The sequence below is a fragment of the Melopsittacus undulatus genome, chromosome 6 (assembly GCF_012275295.1).
Source record: "Melopsittacus undulatus isolate bMelUnd1 chromosome 6, bMelUnd1.mat.Z, whole genome shotgun sequence".
In the NCBI taxonomy this organism is placed as follows: domain Eukaryota; kingdom Metazoa; phylum Chordata; class Aves; order Psittaciformes; family Psittaculidae; genus Melopsittacus; species Melopsittacus undulatus.
In genome coordinates this window covers 46,205,369-46,233,043 of record NC_047532.1, presented here as the reverse complement: position 1 = coordinate 46,233,043, position 27,675 = coordinate 46,205,369, and the positions used below count along the sequence as shown (strand labels likewise).

Below are 27,675 nucleotides of genomic sequence, written 5' to 3'. Positions count from 1 at the left end.
TCTCCAGTGCCACCTTACAGGCACCACCCATGGTGGCTCCAGGCTTGCACTGGCTCCCAGACCCATGTTTCCCAGTTTTCCCTCCCAAAATATGCACCCCTAAACTCATCAAGGCCTGCAAATCCCACTGGAGCCCAGCGTGGGATGCAGAGACACAGCCCTGCAACTGCTGCTAGAGAAAGAGGCAGGGAGCCAGGTGGGCAGTATCTCTGGTTTTAATAAATACATCAGGACCCCCGTCCATGGGCACCATAAATTATGTGATGAGCCCGGCCAAGCCGGGGGGGGGGGGGGGGGGGGGGGCACAGGGAGACGGGGGCTGGAGGGATTTTACACTATGTACAAGGCGGGCACCATGCCCACTGTGCCCACTGGCTGAGGGGGCTCGAAATGGGAGGGCAGTGGGTACCTCCACCAGCCCAGGCACTGCCCAGGGGCATGAGTAGGCAGGACAGCCCTGGCACCGTGGACGGGCCAGGAAGAGGTGCCCAGACTGGGCGCCTGGCTGTGTCCACCTTGCCGTGTTCCTCTGTACCCCCTGCCCTGCATGGGGGCAATGGGCAGCCGGGAACCCCTCACAGCCACCCTGCCTCACTGCATGCTCACCCCACTCTGGGCAACAGTCACTGCTCAGCGGCTCTGTGCCTCTGCCCTTGCATCTTGGACCTTCTCCCGTGCATCCACAGGGGCATCCGGGGCTGCAGGGGAGGGGAAAGTGGGGCTGAGAGATGTGCATGGCAGGTGCCAGGAGGGCATTTGGGTTGGTCACAGCCCTGGCTCAGCACCAAGGGAGCTGGGAAGGTGCAGAGGCCACCACAGAGTGTCTGGGGGAGTAGTGGCACTCACCACGGCACTTGGCACAGCAGGAGTTGTCCCTCCTGGCAGGGTTGGTGCAGGCAGCTGGCGGGCACTCTTGGCGCTGGCAGTGTGTCTCCCCTGACTGTGGGGCAGAAAGAGGGTCTGAGCATGGGGGTTTGGTGGCTGGTGGCTCCTCATGATGTAGCTAAGTCTCCCATCCCTGAAGTATTGTGGATTGGCACAGGGGCTCCTTCCCCTGCTGTCACTCACCACACACCAGCACAGGATACACTTCATTTCTCCAAAGGGGGGCACTGAGGGATGCCAGCTCTCATTGTTGAGGTACCAGCGGCGCCCAAAGCGGCATGCCCGTGGCCCATCCGCCTGCATGGTGTCGGCCAGCTCAGTGACACTCTTCTCTGGGGCTGCAGGGAAGGGCACTGGGAAGCTGCCAGGCCCTGCAGCACCACCAGTGGTGGCATGCAGGGGCTGTGCTAGGAGACCATAGAGCAGGAGGGAGTGCAGGTACCTGGGCACTGCTTGCAGCAGTCAGAGGGGCTGGCACGCACAGGGTTGGCACAGGTGAGCCGTGGGCACTGCACCTTCTCACAGTGTACTTCACCCGTGGTGCCCTGTGGGAAGTACACTGCGCAGTCAACACAAGACCCTCTCCCTGGTTTGAGACCTTGCTACAGTGACCAGTAGCTGTGGGCACCCATGGGTCCTGGAGCAGCTCTGCCACCAGACCAGGTTGTGGGGCAAGGGGGAGCTGGGACTAGCACTCACCTTACAGGTGCAAATGGCACATTTGATGAGACCAAAGGGGGGCACAACAGGGTGCCAGCGGGTGCCAGAGCCTCGCCATGTCTTGTCCCCATCGAAGTAGCAGCCTGGGAGAGGAAGGGAAGAAACATGAAGAAGGGGTGGGCACAGCCCTCGTGGAGATGCCAGGGAGGCCAGAGGGGCAGAGGTGCCCCTTCAGCCTATGCTTGCTAGAACTCACCCTCACTACTGTCCCGTGCCCGCTCCAGCTTCAGCTCCTCTTGCCCAGTCTTCTTCTCTGCAAGGAAAGATTGAAGAAGGCCATGAGGTGTACACAGTGCCAGCAGCAGAGGCTCAGAGAGGGACCCCCCACCCTGCTCCCATAGGGAAGTCCCTGTTCCCCCAGCCCACTGGCCTGGGACCCCCTGTCCCCCAGGTACCTTCACAGATGGGGCAGCACAGCTCCTCGGGGTGCACCTGGCGGGTACAGTTGAGGGGATGGCACAGGATGGGGTCGCAAATCACCGTGCGCTTCTGGGGGCAGGAGGTCAGTGGTTGTTACAGGGGGCATTACTGCCAGTGCTGCCCCCCACCCCCAGCATGCACCCCTAGCTGGTACCTGGCAGCTGCAGATGGAGCACTTCTTGTCATAGTCAGGTGCCCAACGAGAGCCGTGTGCTCGGTGCTGTCCCTCAAAGAAGCAGGAGTTGGAGTCCTTCTTCAGCTGCTCCAGATCCCTTGTCTTGGTGCCCTCAGGGAGCTCGGTCTCCCCAAGGGCTTGCCCCTGGGCCAGGCGTGTCCCTCCTGCATGGCACTGGTTGGGGATGTGCACCTGGAGATACAACAGGGTTGGCAGCACCTGGGAATCCTCTTCCCATACCAATGCCCAGATTTCCTCCATGGACAGGGCTGGTGGAGGAAGCACCCATGACCACAGTACACACCACACTGGGCTGCTGGGACCATTCCACAGCATGGCCTCCTTCCTGTGCCCTTCCCACTCTGCTCCAGGCAGTACCATCCATCTGGGGACCCCAGGCAGTGGTGGGGATGGGAACAGATGTGTGTGATGTGGACGTGTGCAGATGAGGGCCTACCCGTCCTCGCATTTCTCCATTAGGGTGGGCTTTGGTGCTGACTTGCAGGAAAGCAGTGCCCTGCGCCAGGTGCTGCAGCAGGTCAGCATCCAGGTCCTTCACCACCCCCTGAGCCTGTCAGGATGAGAGGGGCACCAGAGGCAAGCACATGAGAGCGGGCCTGGCCACCGCCATGGAGCTCCCCACCCAGATGCCCACCTCACCTCGGTGCTGTAGAAACCCTTGAGCAGGCGCTTGTGCTGGTGGGGCCGGGTGCCCATCTCACCCAGTTCAGCCACGCCATGGAGATGTGCACTGATGGTGCCATCGGCCGGGCGGCCCAGCCCTGCCACCGAGATCTCGTAGTGCAGGTGGCAGTGCTCATCCAGCGAGAGCCAGGCGTGCCCTGCCGCACCGCTGCCCACCGGGGGGGACACCAGCTGCCCCGCCAGCACCATCGGCATCTCTGCACACAGACAGGAGCCATGGGAGTCAGCAGGGGGTGGGGGCTGCCCCACTGCCCCCCCGTTACCACCCTCAGTGCCCCCCAGTACCTGTGTAGCGGGCGAGCAGCCCACTGTAGGGCAAGGAGATGACTTGGCCCCGCAGCTCACCCTCCGCCCAGTCCTTGGTGGCCACATTAAGGAAGAGCTCATTCTGCAGCAGCATGTGGGCATCGCGGGCACTGGGGTTCTGCCAGGTGCCCCAGGCCTGGTACCACAGGAGACCACACAAGTTGCGATGGGGACTCATCCAAAGTTCCTATGTTAACCCCCCCAGTGCCACTCAGTGCTCACCAGCCCATCCTTGTAGCTGGGTGTCATGTCAAACAGGATGTTCCTCTTGCTCTTCCGCCGGGGTTTGGTCTCCAGCGTGATACCCACCACCTCACTGGCAGTGCCCACAACCTGCACCTGTGGGCAAGGTACTGAGGAGCAGTGCCAGAGGGAGATATGCTCCCTGGGATCCCCTGGAGGGACACAGGTCCCCCAACCTACCTGGTACTCCAGGGTGCCATTCTCGTGCAGTGCCAGCTTGGCTGAGCCTGCAGCCCCGGTCTTGGTTGGCAGCAAGGCGTCTGCTCCACACAGCACACTTTGTATGGCTTCAACCCAGAGAGAGAGGCATAGGGCAGGGGATAAGGTTGGCATGGGGGCCACAGACACCCCTCCTGAGCCCTAGGGTGCCTGCCCCATGCTCACTGTCACAGCTGCGGCGTGTGGTGATGGTGCCTGTCAGCTGGCGTGCATGCCGGCCCTCTGTCTCAGCTATGATGCGAAGTTGCCCCTGCACCAACCACTGCAGCTCACGGGCAGAGAGCTCACTCAGCACCTCCGCAAAGTCAGGGTCCTGCCAGGGGCAGTCACAGTGCCACAGCTCAGCCCTGGCACGGAGGGCACTGTGGCTGCCGAGGCAACATGGGTGAACAGAAGGCTTTACCTCCACGGTAATGTTGGCATGGACCTCCCTCAGTGTCTGGCCCTGGTGCAGGATGCGCACGCGCAGTGGAACCGAGGGGAATTCTGGCCATGGCAGAGGGGGTTAGGCCCACTGGATGGGGCCTGTGACCACTGTCCCTCTGCCCCCCAAACCCACCCTCTGTGTTCACCACCACCAAACCCCAGCACCCGACCCCCACTGTCCTGCATGCCTGGACACTGCACACATAGTGAACCCCACCATTCCCCTCTGCACTCTTCAAATCCTTGCACAACCCACATCCTAAATCCATCCTTCTGCATATTGATCTCCCCACCCCCTATGCCTTCCAGCATACCCTGGGCCCATGGCTCCCCACAGGTACACACCACACACACCCCAACCAGTGCAGACCCTAAATCATGCAACAACCTCTATGAACACCTCACCCCCCCTTCTAAAATGCACAGCCCTATACCCGCCCTGAGCCCTGCACCCAGCCCACACACCCCCACTGACTCCTGCACCCTGAGCTACATCCATGTCATGGACTTCCCAGCCTTACTCAGCCCCCCACCTCTACCCCGGCAGTGTCAGGACCCGCAAGGTGCTTGTGCCCACCCTCAGCCCCAGCACCAGGCTCCAGCAGCCCTCGGGCCATGAGGATGAAGTGCAGGTTGTTCTCAGCGTCACTCAGCGTCAGCATGGCCATTCCTCCAACACCCAGGTGTGTGGGGTCCGATGAGGTCAGGATGGCACTGAATGTCTCTGTGTGGGGAGAGGAGGTGTGAGAGGCATCATGCTGGGCACCCACCAGCTGGGCAGGCGGGAGCAGGACTGACCAGCAAAGAGTGCCCGGTGCTTGAGGATGTGCCCATGGACCTCTCCAGAGGGCTGCGTACGGGTGACAAGGGACACACGGAGCTGCTCCCCCCTCAGCAGCTGAACGTTGGCCTTTGACACTGTCCTCCACATCCCGCAGAGCTGTGGGTGATGGCAGGGCTGAGCAGTGGCCAGGGTCACCGCATACCCAGGGAGGGAGAGGAAGGGGTACCGTACCCCGTGCCCTCCCTCCCCCTCTCACCATGCCATCCTCGGAGGCAGCGGTCTTCTGCACGGGGTGTTCGAACAACACATTGCCCTCAGGGTCACTGAAACGCACCCGGCTCGGCCGCCCCAGCCTGCGGGCATGCACGGGGTGAACAAGGACCTCCTGCCTGGCCCCGTGTCCCCTGGCACCACCCTCGCTCAGCACTGGGCACAGGGGTGCATCGAGGAGGGCACACTAAGAGATGTGGGGTGGGCAACAGAAGGGTGACATCCCCTTGGGGGGTCCCAATAGCCGCGCTCTGCCAGCCCACACCCGGCCTGCCATCCTGCCGGGTGCCAGCTCGGCACTGGTCCCCTGGGCTCCCCTTCTGCGGAGCGATGCCAAAGCGGCTCAGTGAAGGAGCGGGGTCCCCACCGGGAACGGCGGCAGAGCAGGAACCGACAGGAGCCGAGCGCTTGCGCCTGGCTGTAAATTAGGAGCATTTTCGGCTCCGTTTGGCTCCCCCGATTGGAGCTGGAAATTAGTCACCACTTTACTATGCAGAGGGGCCTGGAAGCAAGGAAGAGCAGAAGAAACTGGAGCGGGAAGGAGGAAGGGAGGGAGAGGAGCGGCTCGGCCGCCTCCGGGCATCCGGGGAGGGCACGGCGAGGATGGGGGATCCCGGTGGCAGAGCCTGCGGGGCGGCAGAGCGCCTTTGCCCCACTGCCCCTGCGTCCGCCGTGGAGCCCTGGAGCCGTTCCCGTTTGTTCGCGCTCCAGACCTGGAGGCGAAGGGGTGAGGCCCGGCCGGCGCCATGCGTATGCCAAAATCCCGGCTGCTCACCCAGTCTGGACCCCCAGCACACCGACCCCTCCTCAAATCTCTAACCTTGCAGTGCAAGTCTGTGGCACCACGGGTGGAGGTCAGGAGGGAAACTGAGGTACAAGCACTGCTGCATCCCCCCTTTTCTGGGCAGTGGGTGCCTGCTGTGACAGCCTGGGCAGAGAACAGGGAGCAGGACTTACCGCTCGTAGCTGATGGAGAAGAGCAGGTAGGAACGGAGCAGGGTAAAGCGAGCCTTGGCCACCGCACTAGACGTTGGGTGCCACAGCTCTGGGCCACCACTCGTCAGCAAGGCCACGAACTCTGGGGAGAAGATGCTGATGACGGTGGGGAGCACGGGGAGGGGGCACACACCACTTCTGCCTGCCTGGGTGGGCAGCTCACCTGTGCGGGCATCATCACGGGCCAGCCCCTCAGAGCTGAGGTAGGAGCGATCATTGTAAGGCTTGTCCAGGTCATCCTCCTTGTCCTGGAAGTACTCAAAGGTGTCGAGGGCAAGTGCAGGACTCTTCTCTGGGGGTTCTGGCAAAGCTGGCATGAGATGGGCACAGATGGAGACCACTGCACCACACTGCTTGTGCCCAAGAGCTCGGCGGGGGGAGACAATAATAAATACCCCCTCCAAAGACAGACTGAGATGTGCCCTGTGAATCACCATGGGGCTCCAAGCTGGCATGTGGGGGCATACTGGGCACAGGCAGAGGGATAGGCAGGGTGTTGAGCCCTAAGCACCCTCCCGGCACCCCTCCCAGGATGATGTGGGGACAGCTGTTCCCACCAGGGTTTCCACATGACCACCACCTTGCAAGCATCCCGCAGGGCAACGACAACCTCCATAACAAAGCGAGCAGCCCTTTTTGGAGCTGTGCATGCAGTACCCCCTTCCCCAACCCACGGGGGACCATCCTGCAGGGAGGCAGCCGCTGGCCTCACCTTTGGGGCAGGTGTGGCAGCAGTGCCCGGGCAGCAGCGTGGCCCGGGGGCAGGTGGGCACCGGGCAGTCCTGCTTCATGTTCTTGCAGTTCACTTTTCCTGCTGGCTTCCCTCGGCGGTTCCTCTGCTGCGGGAAGAGCCCGGGAGAGCCGCGTCAATGTGTGCCCCCCCGGCCAGCTTGGATCCCCCATCACAGCCCATCTGGAGCCCCCGCGGGAACAGCGGACACCTTGCGCAGCCCCCAGCTGCCTGAACGGCAGCCAAGTCCGGGTCCCCTCCCCACGGCCCCCAACCCCTTGCCCAGCTGTGTGCGGCCCCGCCAGCCCCGGCCCCGGGGGGCTGCTCAGAGGGAAGGAGGGGGCCGGGGGCCATTCCCGAGGAGGTGGAGGAGGAATGAAGCCTGATCCTTTAAACCCCCTTCTCCTCCCTTCTGCCGCGGGGGAGGACAATCAGGTGTCCGGCTGGCTGGAGGGACCCCGCTCCCCTTCTCCGTGAGGAGGGGCTGTATTGGATGAAGGAGTCGAAAACTCCCCCTCTTCCAGTTCCCTCCCAGGAGGGCCGGGTCCTGGAGGAATCTCTCGCGGGAAGGGGGGTACAAGGGCACTCACCGGCTCGCAGTGGCAGATAACGCAGCGCATGACCCCGAAGGGCTCCCCCAGGTCCGGGTGCCATGTCTCCTCCAGGGCATAGAAGTGACCCCCGAAGGCGCAGCCTGCGGAGACCCCACCGCCACCACCACCGTCGCCCCGTCACCTCTGGGCCGCGGACACCCCCCTGCCGCAGCCCTGGACAGCGGCAGCCACCGCCCCGCCGCCCGCTGAGCACGGCGACCGCTCCCGATCCCGCTCCCGGTGCCGCTCCCGGTGCCGGTCCCGACCACCCGGGAGACCCGGAGCGGGATGCGCGGTGCAAGAAAAGGGGAGGAAAGGGAGGTGCAGGCATGCGGTGCAAAGACGGGGGTGCGGGTGGCAGGGACAGGGTGGACGAAACGGGACATAAGAAGGGGGGGCGCGGCAGCGGCTTGGTACAGGACGGGGGGTGGCCGGAGTGGAGGAGGGAAGAGGATCTCCTACCTGCAGCCCCTCCGGGAGGCAGCGGGTCCGTGTCAGGCCGGATGGGCAGGGCGAGCTTGGGGCGGGCGGCGCGGCCGGGCAGCAGCAGGAGCAGGGCGAGCAGCAGGAGCAGCGCGGCGCGCATCGTGCCGGCCGGCCGGGGCGGGCAGGCGGCCGGGGGCGGGGAGGGGGGGCCGGGCGCTGCCGGTTGCTGCCACCGCCTCTGCCCGGCTGCCGGCTCCGGCTCCGCTTTATAGGAGGCGGCATGGGCAAGCGGGAGCTGCGAGCCCTGTGCAAACAAAGGCCCCGCTAATGAGGCGCAGGCAGCGACCGGTCGGGGGGGGGACGGGCCCCCGCCGCGCTCTGACCCCCCCCCGGGGTACCGAACCCGCCGGGCACTGGCCATCCCGCGGCACCCCGGGGGGCGCAGCTGCCCCGCCGGGCAAGGAGTAACCTCCATCAGGGTGTCCTGGGCCCCCCCCCCATCCACTGCTCCCCTCCCCGGGTCTTGGGGTTGCAGAGCATCCCCGCTCACATGCCAGCCCCAGGGCATGTGAGGGATGCCTTCATCCACATACCCTCCTGCAGGGCATGGGGCACACCCGGGAGCTGGGCATCTTGAGGACACCCAACCGCGCAATCCACATAACACCCCGGGACACAGGACACTGTGGAGACACCGCTATCCACATTCCTTCCACAGAGCGCAGGGTGTTCCTGGGCACTGGACTTCCCAGGCATGCCCCCATGCATATGAACCACTAGGGAGTCCCTCATCCGCATAAACCTCCTTGTGAATAAGGCATCTGTGGGGCACCCTCATTCAAATGCTCCCCTCCTCAATCCATATACTCTTCCCTAGCATGGGCATGTTCTGGGCACATGGCATCCTGGGTCCTTCCCATCCATACAGCACTCCCAGGGCTTGTAGGGTTCCCCCAGGCATGGGGCAGCCTGGGGACTCCTCCATCCATTCATCCCATTCTCAGGCTACTTGGCACTCCAGGGCATGGGGTGCTGCAGGGCACTGTCCATCCACACTGTTCCCTGTGGCACATGGACCTGCCGCAGACCTCTCCCATGCAGCCAGCCTTTCCCCAGAACATAAAGATTATCCATCCTCAGCAGCCCTGAGCATGGGCCCCTGAAGCATGCTGCACCCCTCCAACCCACACTGCATTCTGCAAAGTCACACGCACCCCACAACTTGTGCCCTCGAAACCACTAAGTCCCTCTGGCTGGCATCCACCCTGGGCAGAGGAAGGCTCCAGGGCAGGACCCCTGGCTGCTGCCCACCAGTGACAGTGGCTGTGGTGGGACAGGACCTGGGGTGCCTGGGTTACCTTGCCTGGGGAGGGGAGGGTGCAGCTGTGGAAGAGGCTGAGAGAGCAGCAGCCAGCACCCGTCTTGCTCATCACCCACATGTGCCTGAGCTGGTGAAGATGGTGGGCAGTGAGTGCACACCATGGAAAAGCCTGGGGAGAGCATAATCCAGCTGAGGAAATTGAGGCACACACTGTGGGGAGGAGAGCGTTGTGTGCCACCCATGTCCCTGCCTTGGGACCTCCACCGAGGGTGGCAGGGACGGGTGGCGGGTGCGTGGCGGGCAGGCGCCCCTGAGGGGAAGGCGCATGGGAAGGGAGGAGGGGGAAACGCTGAGCTGCCAAAATCAACTCCGGGCGGTACAAACACCCGGCCAGCTGCGCAGTGTAGCTAGGGAAACACGGCACAGCTGGAGCACAACAGGCCCCTGCCTCCCTAGAAGGCTCCTCCTGGGCCTCCCCATAGCCCAGCAAGCAGCTGGGGGGGGGTTGCAGCCCACCGCCCCGTGCCCCCGATGCCAGCCCACGTGGAGCTGCCTATCCCTGGCTTGGCCGCAGCCACCACATCCCGTTCCCTGCCCGTTTGGCGTGTATCCCTGAGCAGTGGGCACCTCTCCAGCAAGGGCAGTGGGGCTGTGGGGCTTTGGCTATGCTGGGGATCTGCCCATGGCAGGAGCTGGTGCTGCCAGGAGGCAGGGAGGAGCAGATGGTCTCCCCCCAGTGGGATGGCCCATGGCATCGCCAGGGCTGGGACACTGCCAGGGCCTCAGGCATCCCCTGGGCATGGCAATGCTCAGTGCCCTGATGCTTCCAAGAACTTTCTGCACATGGGGACCACACCTGATGGCATGGTACCCCCTGGCCCCATGCCCTCCCTGCTGTCCCCCGCAGTGCCACTGACCTGTCCCCGCTCCTCTCTCCCAGCGTCCCCGCTGGCCTGGGATTCGGCAGCACGATGGGCAGGGGAAGGCTGGGGTCTCTGAGGCCGTGCCAGCGTCGCAGCACAGTGTCCACTTCGGCACGGCAGTGGCCCTGGGGGACGGCGGGACGCGAGCACGGCTGAGCAGGGAGGAGGCAGGCGATGGCTCCCGGACGCTCCACCAGTGCCAGGAATCTGTTGCTGGCTTCGCAAACCCAGAGCTCGTCACAGTCTCCTGGCTCGGCTGCGGGACGCAGGGAAGAAGGGAAGCGGCAGGGGAAGCTCCCTCCCCTTTCCCAGGGAAAGGAAGGAGAGACAGGGAACCCGCTTGTCTGCAGTCCTCGGCATGGGGGAAACTGAGGCCCAGGGTGGCAACGTGAGGGAAAGGGGGGCTGCGAGGGTGACGTGGCACTGCCAGGCTGGAACAGGGGTGGTATGCTGGCACAGGGCCTGGCAGTGCAGGAGGGCAGCCCTGCTTGGGGAGGAGGCATTGCCACTGCAATGGGGGCATGCAGGCAGGGGTGAAATGGATAAAGGGATGCCCCAGCTGTGCCTGGGCATCCCTCATCCACAGCCCTGGCTGCCCCTGGAAATGCCATGGGGTGCCTCCGTGTGAGGGCAGAGGGTGGCTTGTCAGAGCTTCGGGGGTCTCTGGGCTGGTGGAGAGGAGGATGGCGCCGGCACTTGGGAAAGGGTCCTGGTCTCAGCAGCTGCTTCCCAGCACCCGCACATGTGTGCTGGCAGCGCCCTGCACAAAGGCGGCTCTGAGGCACTCCAGAGCCAGGCCTGGCGCCGGCACATCCCCACTGGGCAGCCGGCTGTGGGCAGCTGGAACCACATGGGGATGGAGCCTGCTGGCCATGGGCAGCCCCAGCCACCCTGCCAGGGACCCACACCCTTCAGCACCTCTACCAGAGCAGGCACCCAGCTTGTCCCTGGGTGGGGAGACAGTGTCCCCTGTGGGAGCCACCCTAGCACAGAACGGGTGGGATGTCCTGATGACACCCTCCAGAACAGCCACCAGGTCTCTGTGGGCATGTGCCCTGCTCGGCGGCAAAGGTCCTGCCGAAGTTCCTGTGGGCCACGGTGCCAGAGCCATGCCTGGCATGCGGGTATCACAGAGGCTCTCGCCAGCCTCCTGCCCCACGCAGCTCGCTATTGTCTGGCCTCATTAGCTGCTGCCTGCTTGTGGCTTTGAACATGAGCAGGGCTCCGGCGGCGGCAGGAAGGAGCCTCTGCTCCCCGGGGATGGGGTCGAGGCAAAACCGCACACCCCAGGCCCCTTCCCACTGCCTCCCGGGCACCCCAGCAGCCGTGAGCCAAGAGCCAGGAAGGGACAAGGGGCGTTCCTTGCCGAAAGGAGCCCCCCTTGACCGACCCAGGGTGCAGAGAGCCGTCGGCCTCCCCAATATTTTGAGACAATCGCGGCTTGCGCCGTGACTAATCCCCCCGGCCTCGCACACACGCGGAGAGGTGGGGGGGGCCTGTCGTAATGGGTGGAAATATCTCATAATTCACGTTGGACACGGGGATTACAGCCGTTCCAGCAATATTTGCACAACTGGTAGGCGGCTTGCAGCACTGGGCTGCCCCAGATGAAGGCCAGGGGGGTCTGGGGATGGAGGGGGTTTTGGGGGTGGCAGGTACGGGGAAGGGGATGCAGTTTGAGGGGGTGATGGAGGACATGGAAAGTGGCTGTTTTCTGTCTGTGAACATAGGACTTTATTATGGATGGTGCATTGCTGGCATGGCAGGGATGGTTGGGGCTCTTGGCTTCATCCTGGGCTGCTACAGCAGGCACAGCTCAGGGAGCAGGATGGAGACCCCAAAGCAGCCTTGTCTGCCATACCAAGCAGACCCTGGCTTTGTCCTGGAGTACCATACCTGCTTCTACCACCCATCAGCTCCATAGGAGCACCCAAAGGTGCTGGTGTCCCTTTGGCCCCAAAAGTCTCCTCCTCCCCTTGCTGGGACAACCCCAGCAGGGGTAAGGTGGGAGCATGCAGGGCATGGAGGGCTGTGTTTGGCATGGGGATTAGCAAGCTCCCAGAGTGATGGTGGTCTCTCCCCTCCCCACCGGACATGCAGGCAAATATTTGTGCCCAGACTTCGCAGGACAGCGAGAAGGAATTTCATTCTTGCGCCCACCTGCGGCTCAGCCGCCTGGCATTAACCCCTTCACCACCCCGTGGGATGGAGGGAGAGGGCTGGGGTGCCCTTCTGGCACCCCCTGTGCCCCTCATTGGAGTGGGGAGCTCAGCTGAGGAGTGGGATAGGAGAAGGGGACATAGTGGAGTAACCCCAAATACTGGCAGAGCCACTGACACAAGGTGAAAGTGAGCGGATGCAGGGTTCCCCTATGGGCATTCTCTGGACAGCACCCAGGGCTTTGTGCTCCCTGACGGGCAGTGTGTAGCCTGCTGGGAATTAGGAAAGATGGGGAAAACGCTGCCAGCCTTCACCCCGTGAGCTGCAGCACCCCAGCCAAGATGTCCTGTGCAAGCGGCTATGCCCAGCAGCACCATGGGATGGGCTGGCAGGGAGCAGAGCCTGGTGCGGAGGGCATGGGGAGCAGGATCTGACCACGGATGTTTATTGGCAATATGCAAATGTACAATGGCCCGGAGGGGTCAGGAGACACCCAGCCCCCGGGGCTGACGGCACTCAGGGAGCGGACCGGCCTGGGTAGAAGGTCCCCCACTGCCTGGCTCCCCCAGAGCCCTGCTGTGCTCTTTTCCCTCGTTTCGGGGCCAGCTGTGCCCTGAGCAAACGGGGCTGTTTGCTCACGCCGGGATTAGCTGCTTGCTTTGTTCCTTTGACTTTCTCCTCCCTTTATGCCGGACCCTTTCATGGGGGCTTCAAAGGGGGCTAGGACCCCCCTCTCTGTCCCTGGAAGCCCAGGTTTGCTTTCCATGCCTCCCCCCCTCCCCGCCTTGCACTGATATCCCTGGGGGTGCCCACCGAGCACATCTGGGTGGCCTGCGGGTCAGCAGCTGTGCCACACGTCTCCCCGTCCCCCCCCCCCCCCCTTCCGCCTGGCACCTCTGGCTACCGTCAGCACCTTGGTGAAGTGGGTGCAAACAGCTGCCCCCCGCAGTGGGATTCCCGGCACTTTGCACCCTGTAAGGAGAGGTGGGAAACTTGGCACCAGGATCTGGCCAGCTGCACGGCCCCACAGCCCCCCTCCCCCCAGCTTCCTGCCCCCTGCCAGATACCTGCTTACCTCGGCCAGAGCCTCCATGCCCCACGGAGCTCTCTGACCCTCACTCACTACCTCCACGACCCTTCCCTCCACAGCATGCACCATCTCTGGATTTGGGCTGTGGAAAACAAAGTGGACCAGCAGCAGGGGCTCCCCGCACATCCCGTTCTGTCTGCCTGCTGTGGTCAGCAAACACTGGCATTGCCCTTCTCAGGAGAGGAATACCAGGCTGCCCACAGGAACGGGCTTCTGCTGCCCACCAGCTTCTGGCGTAGCTGAAAAAGAGCATTTTGAAGTAAAGGGACTGCTGAAGGCAGCTTGGATGCCTTGGTGCCCACTGGTGTCCAGCAGACTTCCAGTTTCCAGCAGCTATTTGCTTTCCCTTGATGGGTTCATTTACCTAGTGATGAGGACAAGTAGGGAGTGCAAGGCACTGCAGCTCTCCAGCCTGGCATCATCAATGGCTTTGTGCCCTGGGAGGCATGGGGACCTGTGCGTGGCAGGGACTGACACGGGGCCAGTGGCAGGAGCAAGGCCAGCACTGTCAGAGGGGCTGAGGGTGCTGTCAGGCGTGTTTGCAGCTTGTCACGTCCGCAGAGACGAGGCATGGCTGAGCAGGGGAAGCCCGGCGGCGTTTGACCCCAGTGTTCGTGGCTCCTGCCAGGCGTGCCCCACACGAGCCAGGCTGCCAGCCTCATCCCTGGAGACACAGCACCAGCTGGGCCCCCATCCGGGCACCCCATGACCTGCAAGGTGGGCTCTAGGGGCTGAGCAGGGCATGGGGCAGACGGAGCGGGGCTGAGGTGTTTACTCTGGCTGTTGTCACCCAGCCAGGCGCTGCCGGGAACCGCTGGCCACAGGGACAGGGGTGGGAGCGTGCGAGAGCAGCGGTGTGAGAAGGAAGCGCAAGGCTGCAGGGAGACCAGGAGCTAGAGGACATCAGCTGGAGGGGTCCCCTACCAAAGGGAAGCGTGTGGAGGGCTGCCTGGCTCCCAGAGTTATCCGAATGCACATCCTGACACGTGCTGCAGGAAGTGTGCATGTGCATACGTAGGTCTGAGGGTGCACGTGGGGGGATGCTTATACGTGTGCTATTTGAGCACACACATGCTTGTATACACAGGTATGGGTGTGTGTATCCCCCACCCCAGCAGCCAGGGTGCTCTGGGGCGGAGGCTGGGTTTGCCAGGGGGTATGTGACAGCCACACCAAGGCCTGGTGCTGGACAGACCCCCAGTGGTTCTCCTACACAGGGAGGGGATATTCATGGGTACTTCCCCCATCCACAACCAGTATGTCTGGTGAAACAGCCCCAGGGACCACGTGCCAGACAAACCCCTGGACGACACCACCTTCACCGGCTCGGAGGGGTCCCCATGCACCACAGCCACACCACAGACCTCCAGGATCCTGAGTCACCCCTGAGTGCTGGATGCAGGGAGCAGAGCCCACCTCTGGGCAAGGTTCACTGGGGTTGGGCTTCACCTCTGGGTGAGGATCACCAGGGTTGGGGGTCACCCCTGGATAAAGTTGACCAGGGATGAGGTCTGTCTCTGGGTGAGGGTTGCTGGGTTTGGACCCCATCTCCAGGTAAAGGTTTTTGGTAGCCTTCGTGCCTGGCTGCCACAACCAGGAGCAGGAACCTGTCAGGGGTGATGATCCCAGGGTCACCCAGCTCAGGGTCACCCATGCCATCCATTCTGCAGGTACCAGGGCCACCCTCACCCCCTGGCCAGGCACAGCTGAGGCGCTGACCATTGGAGTGCCAGCAGCCAAGCGCTCAGGCCAGGGGCCAGGTGAGCAGCCCCAGGGACGCCCTTCCCGCGCCCCGCGCCAAGGGAGGAAGCGGCCAGAGGCAGGAAGCCGTCCCCCGGGCCCGGGGCCCCCGCTGCAGTTTTGCTTGAAGGTCAGTGGCGACACAACAGGAAATCGCGCTGCCTCGGCTGGGCGGCCAGGCCGGAGCCGGAGAGCCGCGCCGTGCTGTCCCGTCCTGGGAGCAACCCCGGCCCCCGGCCCTCCATTCCCACTGGGCAGCTCGCGGGGAGCCCGCACCACCACCGCCCTCCATGGAAGGGGGACGGGAGGCAGGGAGCAGCCGCTGGCCCCGGGGTGGAAGATGCAGGGCCGAAGCCCCCAGCTGAGCATGGAGCTGAACAGTGAGTGCGCAGCTAAAAGGGGGGACGGGAGCGAGCAGGAAGGGGCATTGCTTTGGCAGCAGACACCATGGCTGTACAACCCAAGCGTCCGCTGCATGGGTACCCCAAGAGATGAGCCCCACAAGTGGGCAGCAAACCCCCAGTGTGGCTCTGGTTTGGTTGGACCTGGCTCCTACCAGTGCTTGAGGGCAGGCAAGTATCTCTCCATGCCTGCCCTAGGGAACAGACCATGCAAAAGCCTTCTGGGGACAGGTGCAGTGCCAAGGCAGGTGGATGCACAGAGGGTGTTTGGAGAGGAGATGCCTAGTGCCAGGATGCTGCAGCTGTCTGGCCAAGAGACATCTCTGGCAGCAGTGTGTCAGCAGTGCTGTGGAAGGCAAGCTCTTGGCCAGAGCAGCGGTGAACAGCCGTACACTGCAGGATGCTGCAGGCAGGGATTCCCCATAGTGCACGTGACACCCAGAGCTGCTCCTGGCATAGATCCGGAGGGCTGGCCCTGGCTGCACAGGGAGCATGGCTCTGCTCCCTACTAGCAGCCCAGCCCAGAGGAGCTGAAAAACCTGGTACAGATGTGGCTGTGCAGCCCTCCGCACACACCACCAGCACAGAAACACCGGTTCTTCCTGGCACCTGTGCTGACAGGGGTGCAGCACCTCACACCCTCCCTCAGCTCCCCTACACCTCTCCCTGTACCCCCACCATCCTGCCAATGAAGCCGCCACTGGGCTGGGGTGAAGGTTGCTACTGCAGGCATGGCTCCAGGGCTGAACCTGAGCAGGAAGGATGGCATGGCGCCCAAGGTAACCCAGTTTCCCCCAGGACTGCTCCTCCTCACATCCTTTCTCCTGCACATGGAAGAGGGCCATGCCAGCTCAACACGGCTGGTCTGCGACAACAGACTCATCCAGAAGTACATTGGGGAGGCCAAGGACATGGAGAAGAGAGTGGTGAGGATACAGTCCCCCCTGAACCCAAGACGAGCGATGGGCACAGCTCCTGGTATCTCACCTCAGCATCTCCTGTTCCCCACAGGGCCAGTGCCAGGTGCTGCCTGCACTCAGCTGTCCTGCAGTGCTGCCCTTGGTGGACTTCAGCCTCCAGCAGTGGAAATCCAAATCGGTGAGAGGGGCTGGGAGGATGGTGGTGGCACTGTGGAGCTCATGGGGCTAAAGAAGGAAACTGGTTTGGCAGAGGCACCGTAAGCGCCAAACAAGATGTCTGTGGGCACACCTGGGAGTACAGGGGAGTGGAGAACCCCCCTCCAGACCTAGGGTGGGCATATGAATGAGCTAGGCCTGGGGTCAGCCTGCTTGCTGCCTGCTCCCACAGAATGAGACCAAGCGGCGGGAGATCCTGTGTGACATGGCACTGCTGGTGGGTGCTGTGGTAGGTGCCCAGGGCCAGGTGACCAACCCGTGCGGGGCCAGGCAACTGAGCCAGCTTTACCAACACGCTAACTCCTTCCTCCTGCTCCTGCAGACCTTCAGCTGGGAGGTGAGGCCTCCCACCTTGGGCCAGAATACCCTGGGGCAGTGCTGGCTGCACTGTGCTGGGTATGGCAGCATTTCTCACTTCTTATCACACTCTCAACCCTCAGGCAGGACCTTGGGAGCCAGGCTGCTCCCCACGCTCCATGGAGCAGACCCACATCACTGGCATCTTCCTCACTTACCGGCAGTTGGTGCAGGGCAAGCTGCGCTTCTTCTTCCACGACCTGGCAAAGGACTTGTGCAAGCAAGGCCAGTCAGGTGGCACAGACCCTCGGTGCAGGGCCCGATGAGGCTGTGCACAGGGCTCACAGCCAGATGCCTAGCTGTACTCTGGGTACCCAGGAAAGTGGCCACAGGGAAAGGGTTGGCTGCTGTTTAAGCCTGCAGTGCCCACACAGCCCATGGAGACGAACAGCAGCAACACCCACACACTGGGCACATGCTCCGCTCCCACCCAAGCAGGCACCTCTACTGTGAATGCTTTACAATTAAAGAGCTATTTTTATAACGGGCTGTTTGTGTCCTTTCCTGCCGCCGCTGTGGCCCTGGCAGGGGCCCGCACCCCCCCAACGGCCTCACTCAGTAAGCGGCAACCGCTCCGGGTCTCTCCGCAGCGCCCAGCTCCCTCCCGCGGCAGCCGGCAGCGCTGCAGGGCGGGCGGGCTCCGGCCGGTACCTCACCACGTGCACCTGCCTGCCGGTCCCTAGCCCCAGCATGCAGTGCCCGGAGAGGTGGCACAGGACAGCCCGGGGCAAGTTTGTACTGCCCATCCTTTGGGCAAGTGGTACAGGGTCTCTCTGCCCCCAGCACACAGGCACATCCGCTCCTCCACAGCCCCGTCTCAGCCAGCACAGACAGATCTAGAAAAAATACCCTAGTTTAATGAACAAGCCCAGCTTGCCTCAGGATGGCTCCTCAGGAAACAGTGCCCAGCCCTGAGGCAGAGAGGTGGCTGTCCTAGTCCAGCTGCCCCTAGCCAGAGCCAGGAGTGCAGAACCAGCTGGTCTCTACTCAGCCATCAGGTACCCCTCTCCTTGCAAGAGGGAGCTACAGATCCCAAGAGTCAGAAGAAGCCAGGATTTGGAGGTGAACTGCTCCCCCTTCCCCAGTTCCAGAAGGGCCAGATAACGTGGACACTGAGGTGAGATTTGGGATCACAGGGCTCCTATTTGCTTGCCAGCAGAACATCTCTGGGGTAGCCCACAGAGGCAGGAAATTTCCTAGAAGGCCAGTTTCTTCATCAGCAGGTAAACTCGAGAGTCCACTTCAAACCCATGCAGGTTGTTTGCATCTCCCTGCAGCCGCATGAGCAGCCCCCCATAGGACACGTAGGCAGAGCTAGGGTAGGAGAAGAGGAGCAGAGTGAAAAATTCCACAAGAAACCTGGACCGAGATCCCAATGCCTCCCCCACTCCACCCCTGGAGCTCCACATCCCCATGCTTCCACCCATACACACTTACAGGCGTGTGGCTGCCTCCGTGGAGGTCTCATCCCCCTCAATCCTGTACACCTTGCCGTACATCACATACTCGAACTGGTCTGCCCTGAGAAGAGTCAAATTCAGGTATTCCCTCAGCTGAGCATTCTTCAGGGAAAAGAACCTCAGCACCTCACCCCCCTGACACACCCGTGTTCCCACCTGGACCCCCATACCTGGATGGTCTGTCATCAGTGGGGTTGTACTCGCCATCATCCAGCGTGCCATCTTCATACAAGGTGCTGGCAATAACCAGGCGGAATTTGTCCCCTGGGAAGAGAGGGCAGAGGAGCAGTGAGAAGGTGAGGGTGCAGCCACACCAGATCTCAGTGTGATGGCAAAGAGATGTCCTGGCAGGTTTAGCACAAACCCATCTCTGCCTTCGGTCCTCCAATAGGACTGGGGAACAAGGAAAAGGTCATCCTGGATCATCTGTCTCTCTGCTCCCCACGGATACTGGTCACCACCACAGAGAGAACAGAGCCACCAGGGTACCACTGCTGTTGTTTTCATGGCATAAAAACAAGATATTTACAGGAAGAGTCCCAGAGGACTTGGCTGAACCCTGGGCAGCAAGTGTGAGACCCTGCAACAGAAGCACCAGCACTTCTGTGTTTCACTGAGGATAAGACCCTTTCCACCTAATATATTTAGTCACTGAAGCGCATTTTTAAGGTGTCTCTCAAAGCTTTGTTGCTACCAGCTGAGGCAGGTTCACTAGACAGCATCTCTGGGGACAAGACCAAACACAGTCAGTGAGGCAAACCAGAACCCAGTTCAACACCAGCATGCTGAGAGTGCCCAGCACCTCCTGGAAACAAACACAGGGGTCCAGGGAAGTCTGAGGCAGCTCATTCCTGCCCATAGCTAATTTAGCCACCCTCCTCTAAGCACCAGCATGCACCTCTAACCTCACCCACCCAAGGTGACATTGGCTCAGGCTTGGCACCCCCTGGGCTAGCAGCCCAATGGCTTACCGAGGTCCACGGGATAAATCTGGATGTTCACATCCAGGATGAGGTCCATCTTGAAGGACTCACTCTCACAGTGCAGACGGGACACTGTGGAGAGCAGCAGTCAGAGATAAGCACAAAGACTCCAGTGACTGGGTGGGAGCAGGGCTCTTACCCACCCCTGGTTAGCACCTGAGCTACTGGGCGAAAGGGACACACAGGGGTGGGCTCGGGGCTGGGTACCAGGGCCGCGGAGCAGGCCTCGGGACACACAGGCAGGGAGAGCCACGGGAGCAGGACGCACCGGGGAGCCGGCGTACGGCAACCCACGGTGGGCGGATGCCAGGGGCAGTGAGGAGCCACCGCCGACTGGCAGGGCAGAGAGGACCCGGGACAGGCTGAGAGTGGGCACAGGACTGCGCGGGAGGACGGAGCCGGGGAGCAGGGTCCCCACTCACCGCGGTCGAACTTCTTCCCCTCGGGGTCGATGTCCTTCACGTCAAAGATGTCCTCGAAGAGGATCCCGGCCATGGCAGCGGCCCCGCTCCCCCGCACACCGCACCACACCAACACACCACCGCCGCGCAGGCGCCCTTCGCGCCGTGGGGAGGAAGTAGCCTCAGGACCCAAGGGGCGGTACCCGCGGCTGCGCACTTCCGCCGACCGGCAGGGGGGTCAGCGCGGCTCTAGAGTCCCTCGGTGCCTGTGCGGCTGTTTTCCCCGCTGTGGGGGGCACTGCGCGCCCTGCAGTTATGGGGTGGGGCGTTGCAAAAGGGGTGCGGTGGGATGAGGGAGCGCTGCATCGGAGCGGCGTTGCAGGGCGGGGGTATTGCAATGGGGAGGGGCACAGCAGTAGAGGGCTGCCAGGGCGCTTGGCTCCCTTCGGTAGGGTGCCTTTGCGGCACGTGTCGGCAGGGGGAGCTGCGAGGCCGCGGATGGCACCGCGGATGGCACCGCGCAAGCCACGGCGTTGGCCACGGCTATGGCCCCAGATGGCCCGGGCCCGGAGACGCTCCAGCCAGCGGACCCCGCGTTCGGGGTCCGAGCTGCCCCACGGGGGCTTCGAAGCCCCCTTCCGCCGGCCCCGAAGCGTGGGACAGTGGGGCCTCACCCGGCCCTCTGCGGCTGCAGCATCAGTGTCATGGGCTACGCAGACTCAACCAGCGACGAGGCCGCGGGGCAGCAGCCTGCGGCAGCTCCTTCCCCTTCTCACGACGGCTTTTTGGGGAAGGGAGGTGCGGCGGCCGCCACCCGTGTTCTGCCGATGAACCGTGAGGGCAGCCGGCGTCTGGCACGGCTGGGGGCAGCTCACAGCTGCTGCTTGCACCCCTGGCATCTGGTGGGGAGCCGACGGCCTGGGGTGGAGAGTTCATCCTTGGCCTTCCCCACAGCACCTCGATACCACAGCCAGCCTGCCTTAGCTGGGTTTTGCCTGGCTCGGTTGGGACGTGGCAGCTGGGACCCTGTGCCCCATTTGAGCAGGGGGTGCCTGCGTGGATGTGGCATGGAGGGGGCTGGCATGGAGGCGGTTGGTGGTGTTCCACTGTTATGGGGACTGGGGAAAGTGGGTGGCAGAGCACTCACTGTCCATGCGGCACATGGCAGCAGCTCACTGGGAACCACGAGGCTGTGAGCATAAACAATAAACATCCATGGGACATGGGTCGCCGTGTGTGGCCTTGGTGTCTACAGCGCATGCTAACCCCGGGAGCCAGGCATCCCTGCAACATGGCGTAGGATGACACCCAAAGCCAAGGTGTCTCCAGCATCCATGCTGGGATGCCTGCTGCAGGATGTCTGTGGTACCCAGACCCACCAGGGTGTGACCTCTACACAGTGTGTCCCCCCGTGACACAGGGCCCCTCTGACTCGGTGCCAGTGCACCCCTCATGTGTGCATGCAGTGCAGGCAGTGGGATGAGGCAGGGTGGTGACATGCACTGGAGACAGTGGCATGACGGGAGTGCTTGTGTGAGGGGCTGGGGGCCCTCGGGGGAGTTACACGGAGGGGTCACCCCACAGCAGTGGCACTCAGCAGGGACAGCCTTAATGTGCTGCGACATAACCTCGGCTCCTTCTAATCATCGTCTGGGCGAGCAACCCCCCCCCAGCCCCACACCCCCTTCCCACTCTGCCCACCCAGGCACAAACCTGTCTGCCACAGTGTTGGGTACATGCCCAGGCACTCAATTTGACAGTGCAGGATGTGGGGTGTGAACACCCCAAAAGCTCCCTGTGCCCTCCTTGTCGTCCTGGACCCTGGGGTTCCCCTGCCTGCTGTGGGGAGTGCGAGGCTGGGCTGTGGCATCCTGGGCACCCCTGCGTGGGACGCTGTGAGGGGGATCAGCGGCTGAGCACGCTGCCAGGGGGTGGCAGCAGCACACCGAGCATGGCAGAGCACCCCCAGGGTGTGCCTGAGGGGAGACCCCTGCCCCCGCCAGGCTCACCGGTCCGACCAGTTGCTCCCTCCAGCACCCGCAGGATGCCATCCTGAAGGGATGTGACCTATCAGGCCGGGGCCAGCCGGCCGGGGCCCATGTACCAGCCCCGAGTGTGCTCAGGGGTACCCCCTGGGAGCCCAGTGCGATTCAGACAGGGAAGCCCTGGCACAGCCGTACTTGGACGTTGGCAAGGCCAGCGTGGGGTGACACAAAGGGCTTATCCCCCCCGGCTGTCCCTGCCTGCCCCTGCTGAGGCCTGGCAGGCCGGTGCAGGCCGGCGGGCAGCCGGGGCTGTGCTCACCAGCCGGCGATGCTGCTACCCACAGACCCTGCCAGCCAGCAGTGCCGTCTGCCTCCCTGCCCTTGCGGGACCGGGCACACCTGAACCCCGACACCGAACACCCGCGGGCACGGCCTCATGCAGGGGTCATGGGCACGCAGCCACCTGCAAGGCCAGCTGGCTGGGGGCAGGTTTCCAGGTGCCCTCCAGATGCCACGGTGGCAGCAGGAGCCTGGCACAGCCCTGAACCTCCAGGCACTGGCTGTGCAGCACAGCCATGGTACCAAGCCCCCTTCTCGGCCCCAAACCCAGGCAGCCTATGGGGCAGGATCAGATAGGGGCTGGCCTGGCATAAATCCAGCCAGGATTGGCAGAGGATGTTGTATCCCACTTTTCCCTGCACTACAACCCCAACTACCCTCACTCTGCCCATGTGCTTGCTGCCTTGCTGACCCCGTGTCGTGCTGTCCCATGTCATGCGGTGCTGTGCCACAGGAGTGTAGGTGGTCAGAGGGACCCACTAATGCCAGGCTAATGCCAGCCCTGTGCTGCTGGGTGGGGAGCAGATGGTCCAGGGGTGGGTGCAGGGGGGTCAGCATGGCCTTTGGTGCTGTTGCCTGGGGAGCGCCCGTTTGCCAGCCAGGTGCCTGCCGTCGCCTCCTTATCTGGGATTAAACAAACCCTTCCCAGATCCGGCGTCAGGCGCTGCCCCTGTACCCACAAAACCAGTCCTCCCCTACCTTGGGCTCCCCCCATGCCTGCTGCCCCCCCCCCCCCCCATGCTGTGTTGCAGAGGTACCCAGGCCATGAGTCCCTGGGGTGATGAGCCATCCAAAACCCCAGGTGACCTGGATCTGGTCCTGCCTTAGCCACTGTGGTCTCTGCACATCGGGGCAGCCAGGGAAGGCATGCTTGGGAAGAGGGAGCATCCAGCCAGTGTTCCAAAGCAGGGCAGAGGGTGGCACTGTCTCTGCCCCTGCCTTGGGGCAATCCTGAAACATCCCAGTGCAAAATGGGATCCACTGGGGTGTCACCTGCCCTGCCATGGCCAGGGAAGTGCCCATGCCCCCAGTGTGATGGATCCTGGCAGCCCTGGTAGCCGTGGTGCCTGTCTCCCTGGAGTGGGGGTGCAGTTCTCCCCCCACCCCCGCCCTTAGCTGTTATCTCCTTCTGATAAATCATACAACTGTGCTCCTTTGAAATGCAGCCAGGCCTCCATCCGGTGGGGCAGCCTTTGGGTGCTCAACATCAGCTATTTCTGGGCTGCCTCCAGCTGCCTTTGCTGGGGAGGGGGATAGGGATGTGGTTTCGGGTACTGCCATGGTAAGAGAGTGCTGGGGATGGGCTTCTGGGCTGCAGTGTGACCCTGAGGGCAAAAGCAGAGGAACAGTAGGGCTGGGAAACCTGCCTGCACCTCTGCACTCCGTGCCCACACAAACTGCTCGCAGCCCTGCCAGTACTGCCACCCATCCCTGCTGGCATTCCTACCCATTCCCCTTGCCTGCATCCAAGGCTCTGCCTGCCTCCCTGCCTGCATCCCTTGCCCATGCCCCACATGGCTGGTGCCCAGTTGGGGTGTCAGCAGTGCCTGGCTGCCAGCCGGTGCTTCAGAGGCGGCGGTGGACCCTGTTATCTGCCAGCACAAAGGAGCCGAACCGCCACAGCCGTTGCGGATACGGGAGCAAACAAGAGCAGGGTGAGGCCAGAGGGTTGGCAGCCGCCGGCACCTGCAGCACCCACCCTGGTGGCATCACTGCTGGCAGCAGGGTGAGGGCAGGGTGGCACTCTTGCCATGCTCAGGGATGGGGGTCCCTCCTGTACGCCCTGGTGTTGGGAAGCCAAGGCCGTGAGGGCTGCCTAGGGCAGGGCTGCCTGCCTATGTGTGCTGTACACACCTGCATGCATACATGTACTCTCCCACCAGTTCTGTAGGTGCCCCCAAGGGGTGCAGCAATGGGGTGCACTGGCCTTCATTATGCCCATCCCTACACCCTGCTGGGTTGGTCCCCACCTGGGCTGGGGGTTGGCAGGAAGAGACTGAGCCGAAATTAAGCTGTTAATGAGCCTGTCTGTCACCAGTCCCCCAATTACCCAGGCTGGGAATGAGGAGATGATGAAGGCTGGCATGGCTGGAGGAGGGAAGCAGGATGTTGGGGTCCACAGCTTAGGGGCAGCTCAGAGGTGTCATCATGTCTGGATAGCTTCCCCACCACCACCTACCACTGGCCCTCCCAGGGGCTGGCAGTCATGTCCGGCACTATGGGGAGCACAGGGGACAAAGGGGTGGCAGGGCCACAGCCATACCAGGAGCCCGGGGGGACCTGGGTAGGGATTAGCCCCTTCTCCTCCTGCTGAAGCCCTGGGTACAGAAATTAGATTCCGGGGAAGTAAACCCCAACCACTGTCCCTGTTTGACCCAGGGGGTGTTGCCAGTGTCGTGAGCTGGCTGTTCTCTGCACTTGGGTCATGGAGGGGCACATGGGAGCAGAGAGAGTATCCCGGGGATGCTCCCAGGCCTTCTGGTTGCTCCTGGGAAGTGGCACAGCAAAGAAAGGGATTTATACGTGTGTTCCTCCGCATTGCCCTGCTCAAGGCTGCTGTGGTGCATAGCAGAGGCCCCTGTCCCCAGCTAGGATGGGCCAGGGAGGACAAATTCCTTTGGGCTGATGCTGATGTCAGTTTTTCCGCGACACCTCCGTGGAGCAGGGCCGGGTGCCTGGTGGGGCTGGCGGAGGACAGGCCATCTCCCCAGCTGTCATCGCGCCCGCCTGTCCCTGGGATGGCCCTTAGCAGCACCAGGGGACTGGTGGATTGTCGGAGCCTGGGCTTGGAGCCTGCTCCCTCATGGTGGCAAGGAGCTCTGTGCTGGGCACCGGCAGTGTCTGGCAATACATGCCATGCCCCTGCCAGCCACACTGAGCCGGACCCAGCTGAGCAGGGGGACAGGCTAGGATTAGAGCATGGGGATTTCACTGGGCTCTGAATTAATGGCTTTGGAAGACTAACATATTAGGGAGCTGTGGGGATCTGAGTGAGAATCAGCTAAATTGGAAGCAGAGGCAGGCAGCAGCATCCTGGCCAAGCCCCATTCTCCCTGCAGAAACCCCCACCCAGCCAAATCCCTGCAGCACCCAGGCCTATCACCTCCCTGCCAACCCTCAGTCCCTCCATGGGTTCCTCGCAGTCCTCTCCCATGGCCAAGCCAGTTGCAGGGCTGGTCAGGGCAGGCTCTTGCCTCTTGTCTGGCTCTTGGCTGTGCATCATGAACATGCAGGTGTTGCCTTCCCCTTCGCTGCCCATCCCTTTCCCACTTTCTGTGCTGCCCCTCCCTGCCATCCCCTTCCCTAGCATGCTGCATCCCTACCAACATCCGCACCCTGGCTGTGTCCCCTTCACATCTTTCCTTGCATCCCCCAAAGCTGCTGCCCCCGAAATAAGCAGTCCTGAAATAAGCTTCCTCCTGGGGCGCCATAAATATTGGCAAAGCACTAAGTCAGGGAGCCAACCCTGCAGCCCCCTTTGCTGTCAGGGTGCCTGGTCCCCACCATGTCTCCTTGCACGCCAGGGGCTTGGGGCTGCATTGCCACCCTGATAGCATCGGGTCTCCAGGACAACCCTGCTCACAGGAGATCAGATCACTGGTAATGAACAACATCTGGATATGGGGGCTGGCAACAGAGGGGAGGGAGGGGACAGCCCTGTTCCCCTCCAGCAGCCAGGCACATGTCTGGGAACACTAAGCAGTGCCAGACCAATGGGCTTTGCTGCCCGTTTTGGGGTGACACCCCCATGGCAGGACACCCAGTACCATTTGCACTCTGAGCCCTGCAGGTCTCAGCCGGGCTTTGATAGTACAACAGGGACAGGGTGGCCTGGGGGTCTCTGAGGAGGAGGAGGCCATGGTGAGGAAGGCTGGGTGCGGGGGACAACCTCCTGCTGCCGCAGCCCCCCCGGTGGCCCCGACCCCCTCCCACCACCGCTTCCTGCACAGGCGGTTCAGGGAGGCGATGAAAGCAGCCCCAGCAGATGTTTCTGGCTTGTTTTCATCTCATTAACCGTTTCCTCTTTTATTATGGGATAAATTATTAATTGTTCATCATGAAGAAGAAAGGAAAGAGAAATCCTGACGGAGAACCCGCAGGCCGCAGGGAGGGCAGCCGTCAGGGGCTGGCACAGCATGGAACAAGGGGAGGGCAGGGGGGGATTTGGTGTCCCTGCCGTGGAGGCAGCTCCTTACAGTGCCACCAACCCCCAGATCTCCCCATAAAAGTGGGGTGATCAGGGTGGGGCGCTCCGGAGCAGGGCAGGGGCAGGCTGTGGGGGGGCTGCCAGCACCTGGCTTCTGTCAGCAGCCGGTGGAAGTAACCCAGGAGACAGGATGCCGGTGGGGCCGGGTGTGGGGCACAGACCGCCAGGCACCCGCCTGCAAGCCCCAGCCTGGAGTTCCCCAAACTTTCCCCCCTGCCTCCTCTGGCCCCGTGGGCTGAGAAGCGACACACTCATTGCATCTCCCACTCAAGGACTGGACTCAGCCCCAGCCCTGCTGACCCCCTCCCCATAGCTCCCATGCCCCTGCCCCTCTGAAATATTCATGGGCCACAATGATGAGTTAATTTAATTGCCCTGATGAGAAGCTGAATAATTTACGCTCTTTGTGAGTAGGGTGAGAGGCATCATTAGCAGCTGATCTCAGAGCAGGGAAGCAGCCAAGCCCCCATCCCACTGCTCAGGGACACCAGGTGGGTGACAGGGACCCAGAAGTGTCTCCATCCTGGTGATCCCATGGCTGGGTGACATGTAGCAAGGTCCAAAGCATCAGCCCCCCTGCCCACCCTATGGCACTGCAGTGCAAAAAGATGGCCTCAACCCTGTGGGCCACGGCTGCCCCAGTCCTGGGGTCCTGGTGGGCTGTGGGGCACAGCCTCCCTCCATCCCATTGCCCCTGCTTTGGTCCGTGGCCAGCAGCAATGGCTGGGATGAAATATGGCTGGGAGAAGGGGCCGGCGTGCTCCGGATTCCAGAGATAATGGGGACAGGCTGGACAGGGACCTTTATTTACATTTTTTCCTTGAAATTTTGTCTTCTCTCTGGTGAGACCCCATTTGGCTGCCATGAAGATAAGAGGGGCTGGCGATGGGGATTGTGGGGGATCAGGATGTGTTTCAGTGGGCTTATTCCCTGCCAAACCCCGGTGCTCACCCCAGTCCATAAGACCCCATATGGATGAGAGGCACAGCTGAGCACCAAGGTGGGGCTACAGAACAGCTCCTTCCCCATAAAATCCATGCTTCTTCGTCTGCACTGGTGTGACTGGGACCTGGAAATCCTGATCCACCCCTTCCCCTCACCCTCGAGGGTCAAGGGGAAGCTGTGTCCAGTGCCGGCTCGGACCCCCTCAGTGGAGACGGCAAAGCCCGGGATAACGCTGTTGTGGCGGTCATGTCAGGAAACTTGAGGCCAGAGGCCGCGGTGGAGGCAGGGGCTGCAGCCGTCAAGAGTGCCTGCATTTCCTCCGGCACTGC

The 27,675-nt window shown here is 62.6% G+C and overlaps 3 protein-coding genes across 6 annotated transcripts; 1 reads left to right on the top strand and 2 right to left on the bottom strand.

Moving 5' to 3' along the window:
* Positions 1-324: 324 nt before the first annotated feature.
* CHRD (chordin) lies at positions 325-8,073 on the bottom strand. Of its 3 annotated transcripts, none has more exons than XM_034063893.1 (23): positions 7,935-8,073; positions 7,470-7,573; positions 6,862-6,988; positions 6,313-6,459; positions 6,111-6,231; positions 5,140-5,236; positions 4,898-5,039; positions 4,677-4,823; positions 4,077-4,159; positions 3,839-3,986; positions 3,635-3,741; positions 3,434-3,550; positions 3,191-3,347; positions 2,861-3,102; positions 2,658-2,771; positions 2,180-2,392; positions 2,001-2,094; positions 1,802-1,858; positions 1,585-1,688; positions 1,328-1,430; positions 1,069-1,223; positions 847-940; positions 325-698 (listed from the first exon to the last, which is right to left on the bottom strand). In XM_034063893.1, exons 1-23 carry the CDS (start codon positions 8,056-8,058, stop codon positions 631-633), a joined length of 2,865 nt encoding a protein of 954 aa, XP_033919784.1. In that variant the 5' UTR covers positions 8,059-8,073; the 3' UTR covers positions 325-630. The 3 variants fall into 3 exon arrangements, 2 of the variants coding, with proteins under 2 accessions (XP_033919784.1, XP_033919783.1); XM_034063892.1 differs by having other exon boundaries at positions 1,069-1,217; positions 7,935-8,058; XR_004549698.1 differs by lacking the exon at positions 325-698 and having other exon boundaries at positions 1,069-1,182; positions 7,935-8,058.
* A 7,426-nt stretch (positions 8,074-15,499) lies between these two features.
* Positions 15,500-17,292, top strand: THPO (thrombopoietin). Its single transcript, XM_005146962.1, has 5 exons — positions 15,500-15,512; positions 16,332-16,459; positions 16,545-16,631; positions 16,842-17,006; positions 17,110-17,292. The coding sequence occupies exons 1-5, from the start codon at positions 15,500-15,502 to the stop codon at positions 17,290-17,292; spliced, it is 576 nt and encodes a 191-aa protein (XP_005147019.1).
* Positions 17,293-17,863: 571 nt separating this feature from the next.
* On the bottom strand, positions 17,864-20,037 carry POLR2H (RNA polymerase II, I and III subunit H). 2 transcript variants are annotated; one of them, XM_005146939.3, is made up of 5 exons: positions 19,892-20,037; positions 19,458-19,541; positions 18,657-18,750; positions 18,464-18,547; positions 17,864-18,340 (listed from the first exon to the last, which is right to left on the bottom strand). In XM_005146939.3, exons 1-5 carry the CDS (start codon positions 19,962-19,964, stop codon positions 18,223-18,225), a joined length of 453 nt encoding a protein of 150 aa, XP_005146996.1. In that variant the 5' UTR covers positions 19,965-20,037; the 3' UTR covers positions 17,864-18,222. The 2 variants fall into 2 exon arrangements, with proteins under 2 accessions (XP_005146996.1, XP_005146999.1); XM_005146942.2 differs by lacking the exons at positions 18,464-18,547; positions 18,657-18,750 and having other exon boundaries at positions 18,243-18,340.
* Positions 20,038-27,675: the final 7,638 nt, after the last annotated feature.

Coding starts and splice junctions, on each gene's coding strand:
- POLR2H (XM_005146939.3), bottom strand. CDS start 19,964: ATGGCCGGGATCCTCTTCGAGGACATCTTTGACGTGAAGGACATCGAC. Junction 18,751..19,457: donor GATTTATCCCGTGGACCTCG/GTAAGCCATTGG, acceptor CTCTCTTCCCAG/GGGACAAATTCCGCCTGGTT. Junction 18,548..18,656: donor ACTGATGACAGACCATCCAG/GTATGGGGGTCC, acceptor GACTCTTCTCAG/GGCAGACCAGTTCGAGTATG.
- THPO (XM_005146962.1), top strand. Junction 16,460..16,544: donor AGGACATGGAGAAGAGAGTG/GTGAGGATACAG, acceptor TGTTCCCCACAG/GGCCAGTGCCAGGTGCTGCC. Junction 16,632..16,841: donor AGCAGTGGAAATCCAAATCG/GTGAGAGGGGCT, acceptor CTGCTCCCACAG/AATGAGACCAAGCGGCGGGA.
- CHRD (XM_034063893.1), bottom strand. CDS start 8,058: ATGCGCGCCGCGCTGCTCCTGCTGCTCGCCCTGCTCCTGCTGCTGCCC. Junction 6,460..6,861: donor CTGCCACACCTGCCCCAAAG/GTGAGGCCAGCG, acceptor ATCTCATGCCAG/CTTTGCCAGAACCCCCAGAG. Junction 3,987..4,076: donor ATGCCAACATTACCGTGGAG/GTAAAGCCTTCT, acceptor TGCCCCTGGCAG/GACCCTGACTTTGCGGAGGT.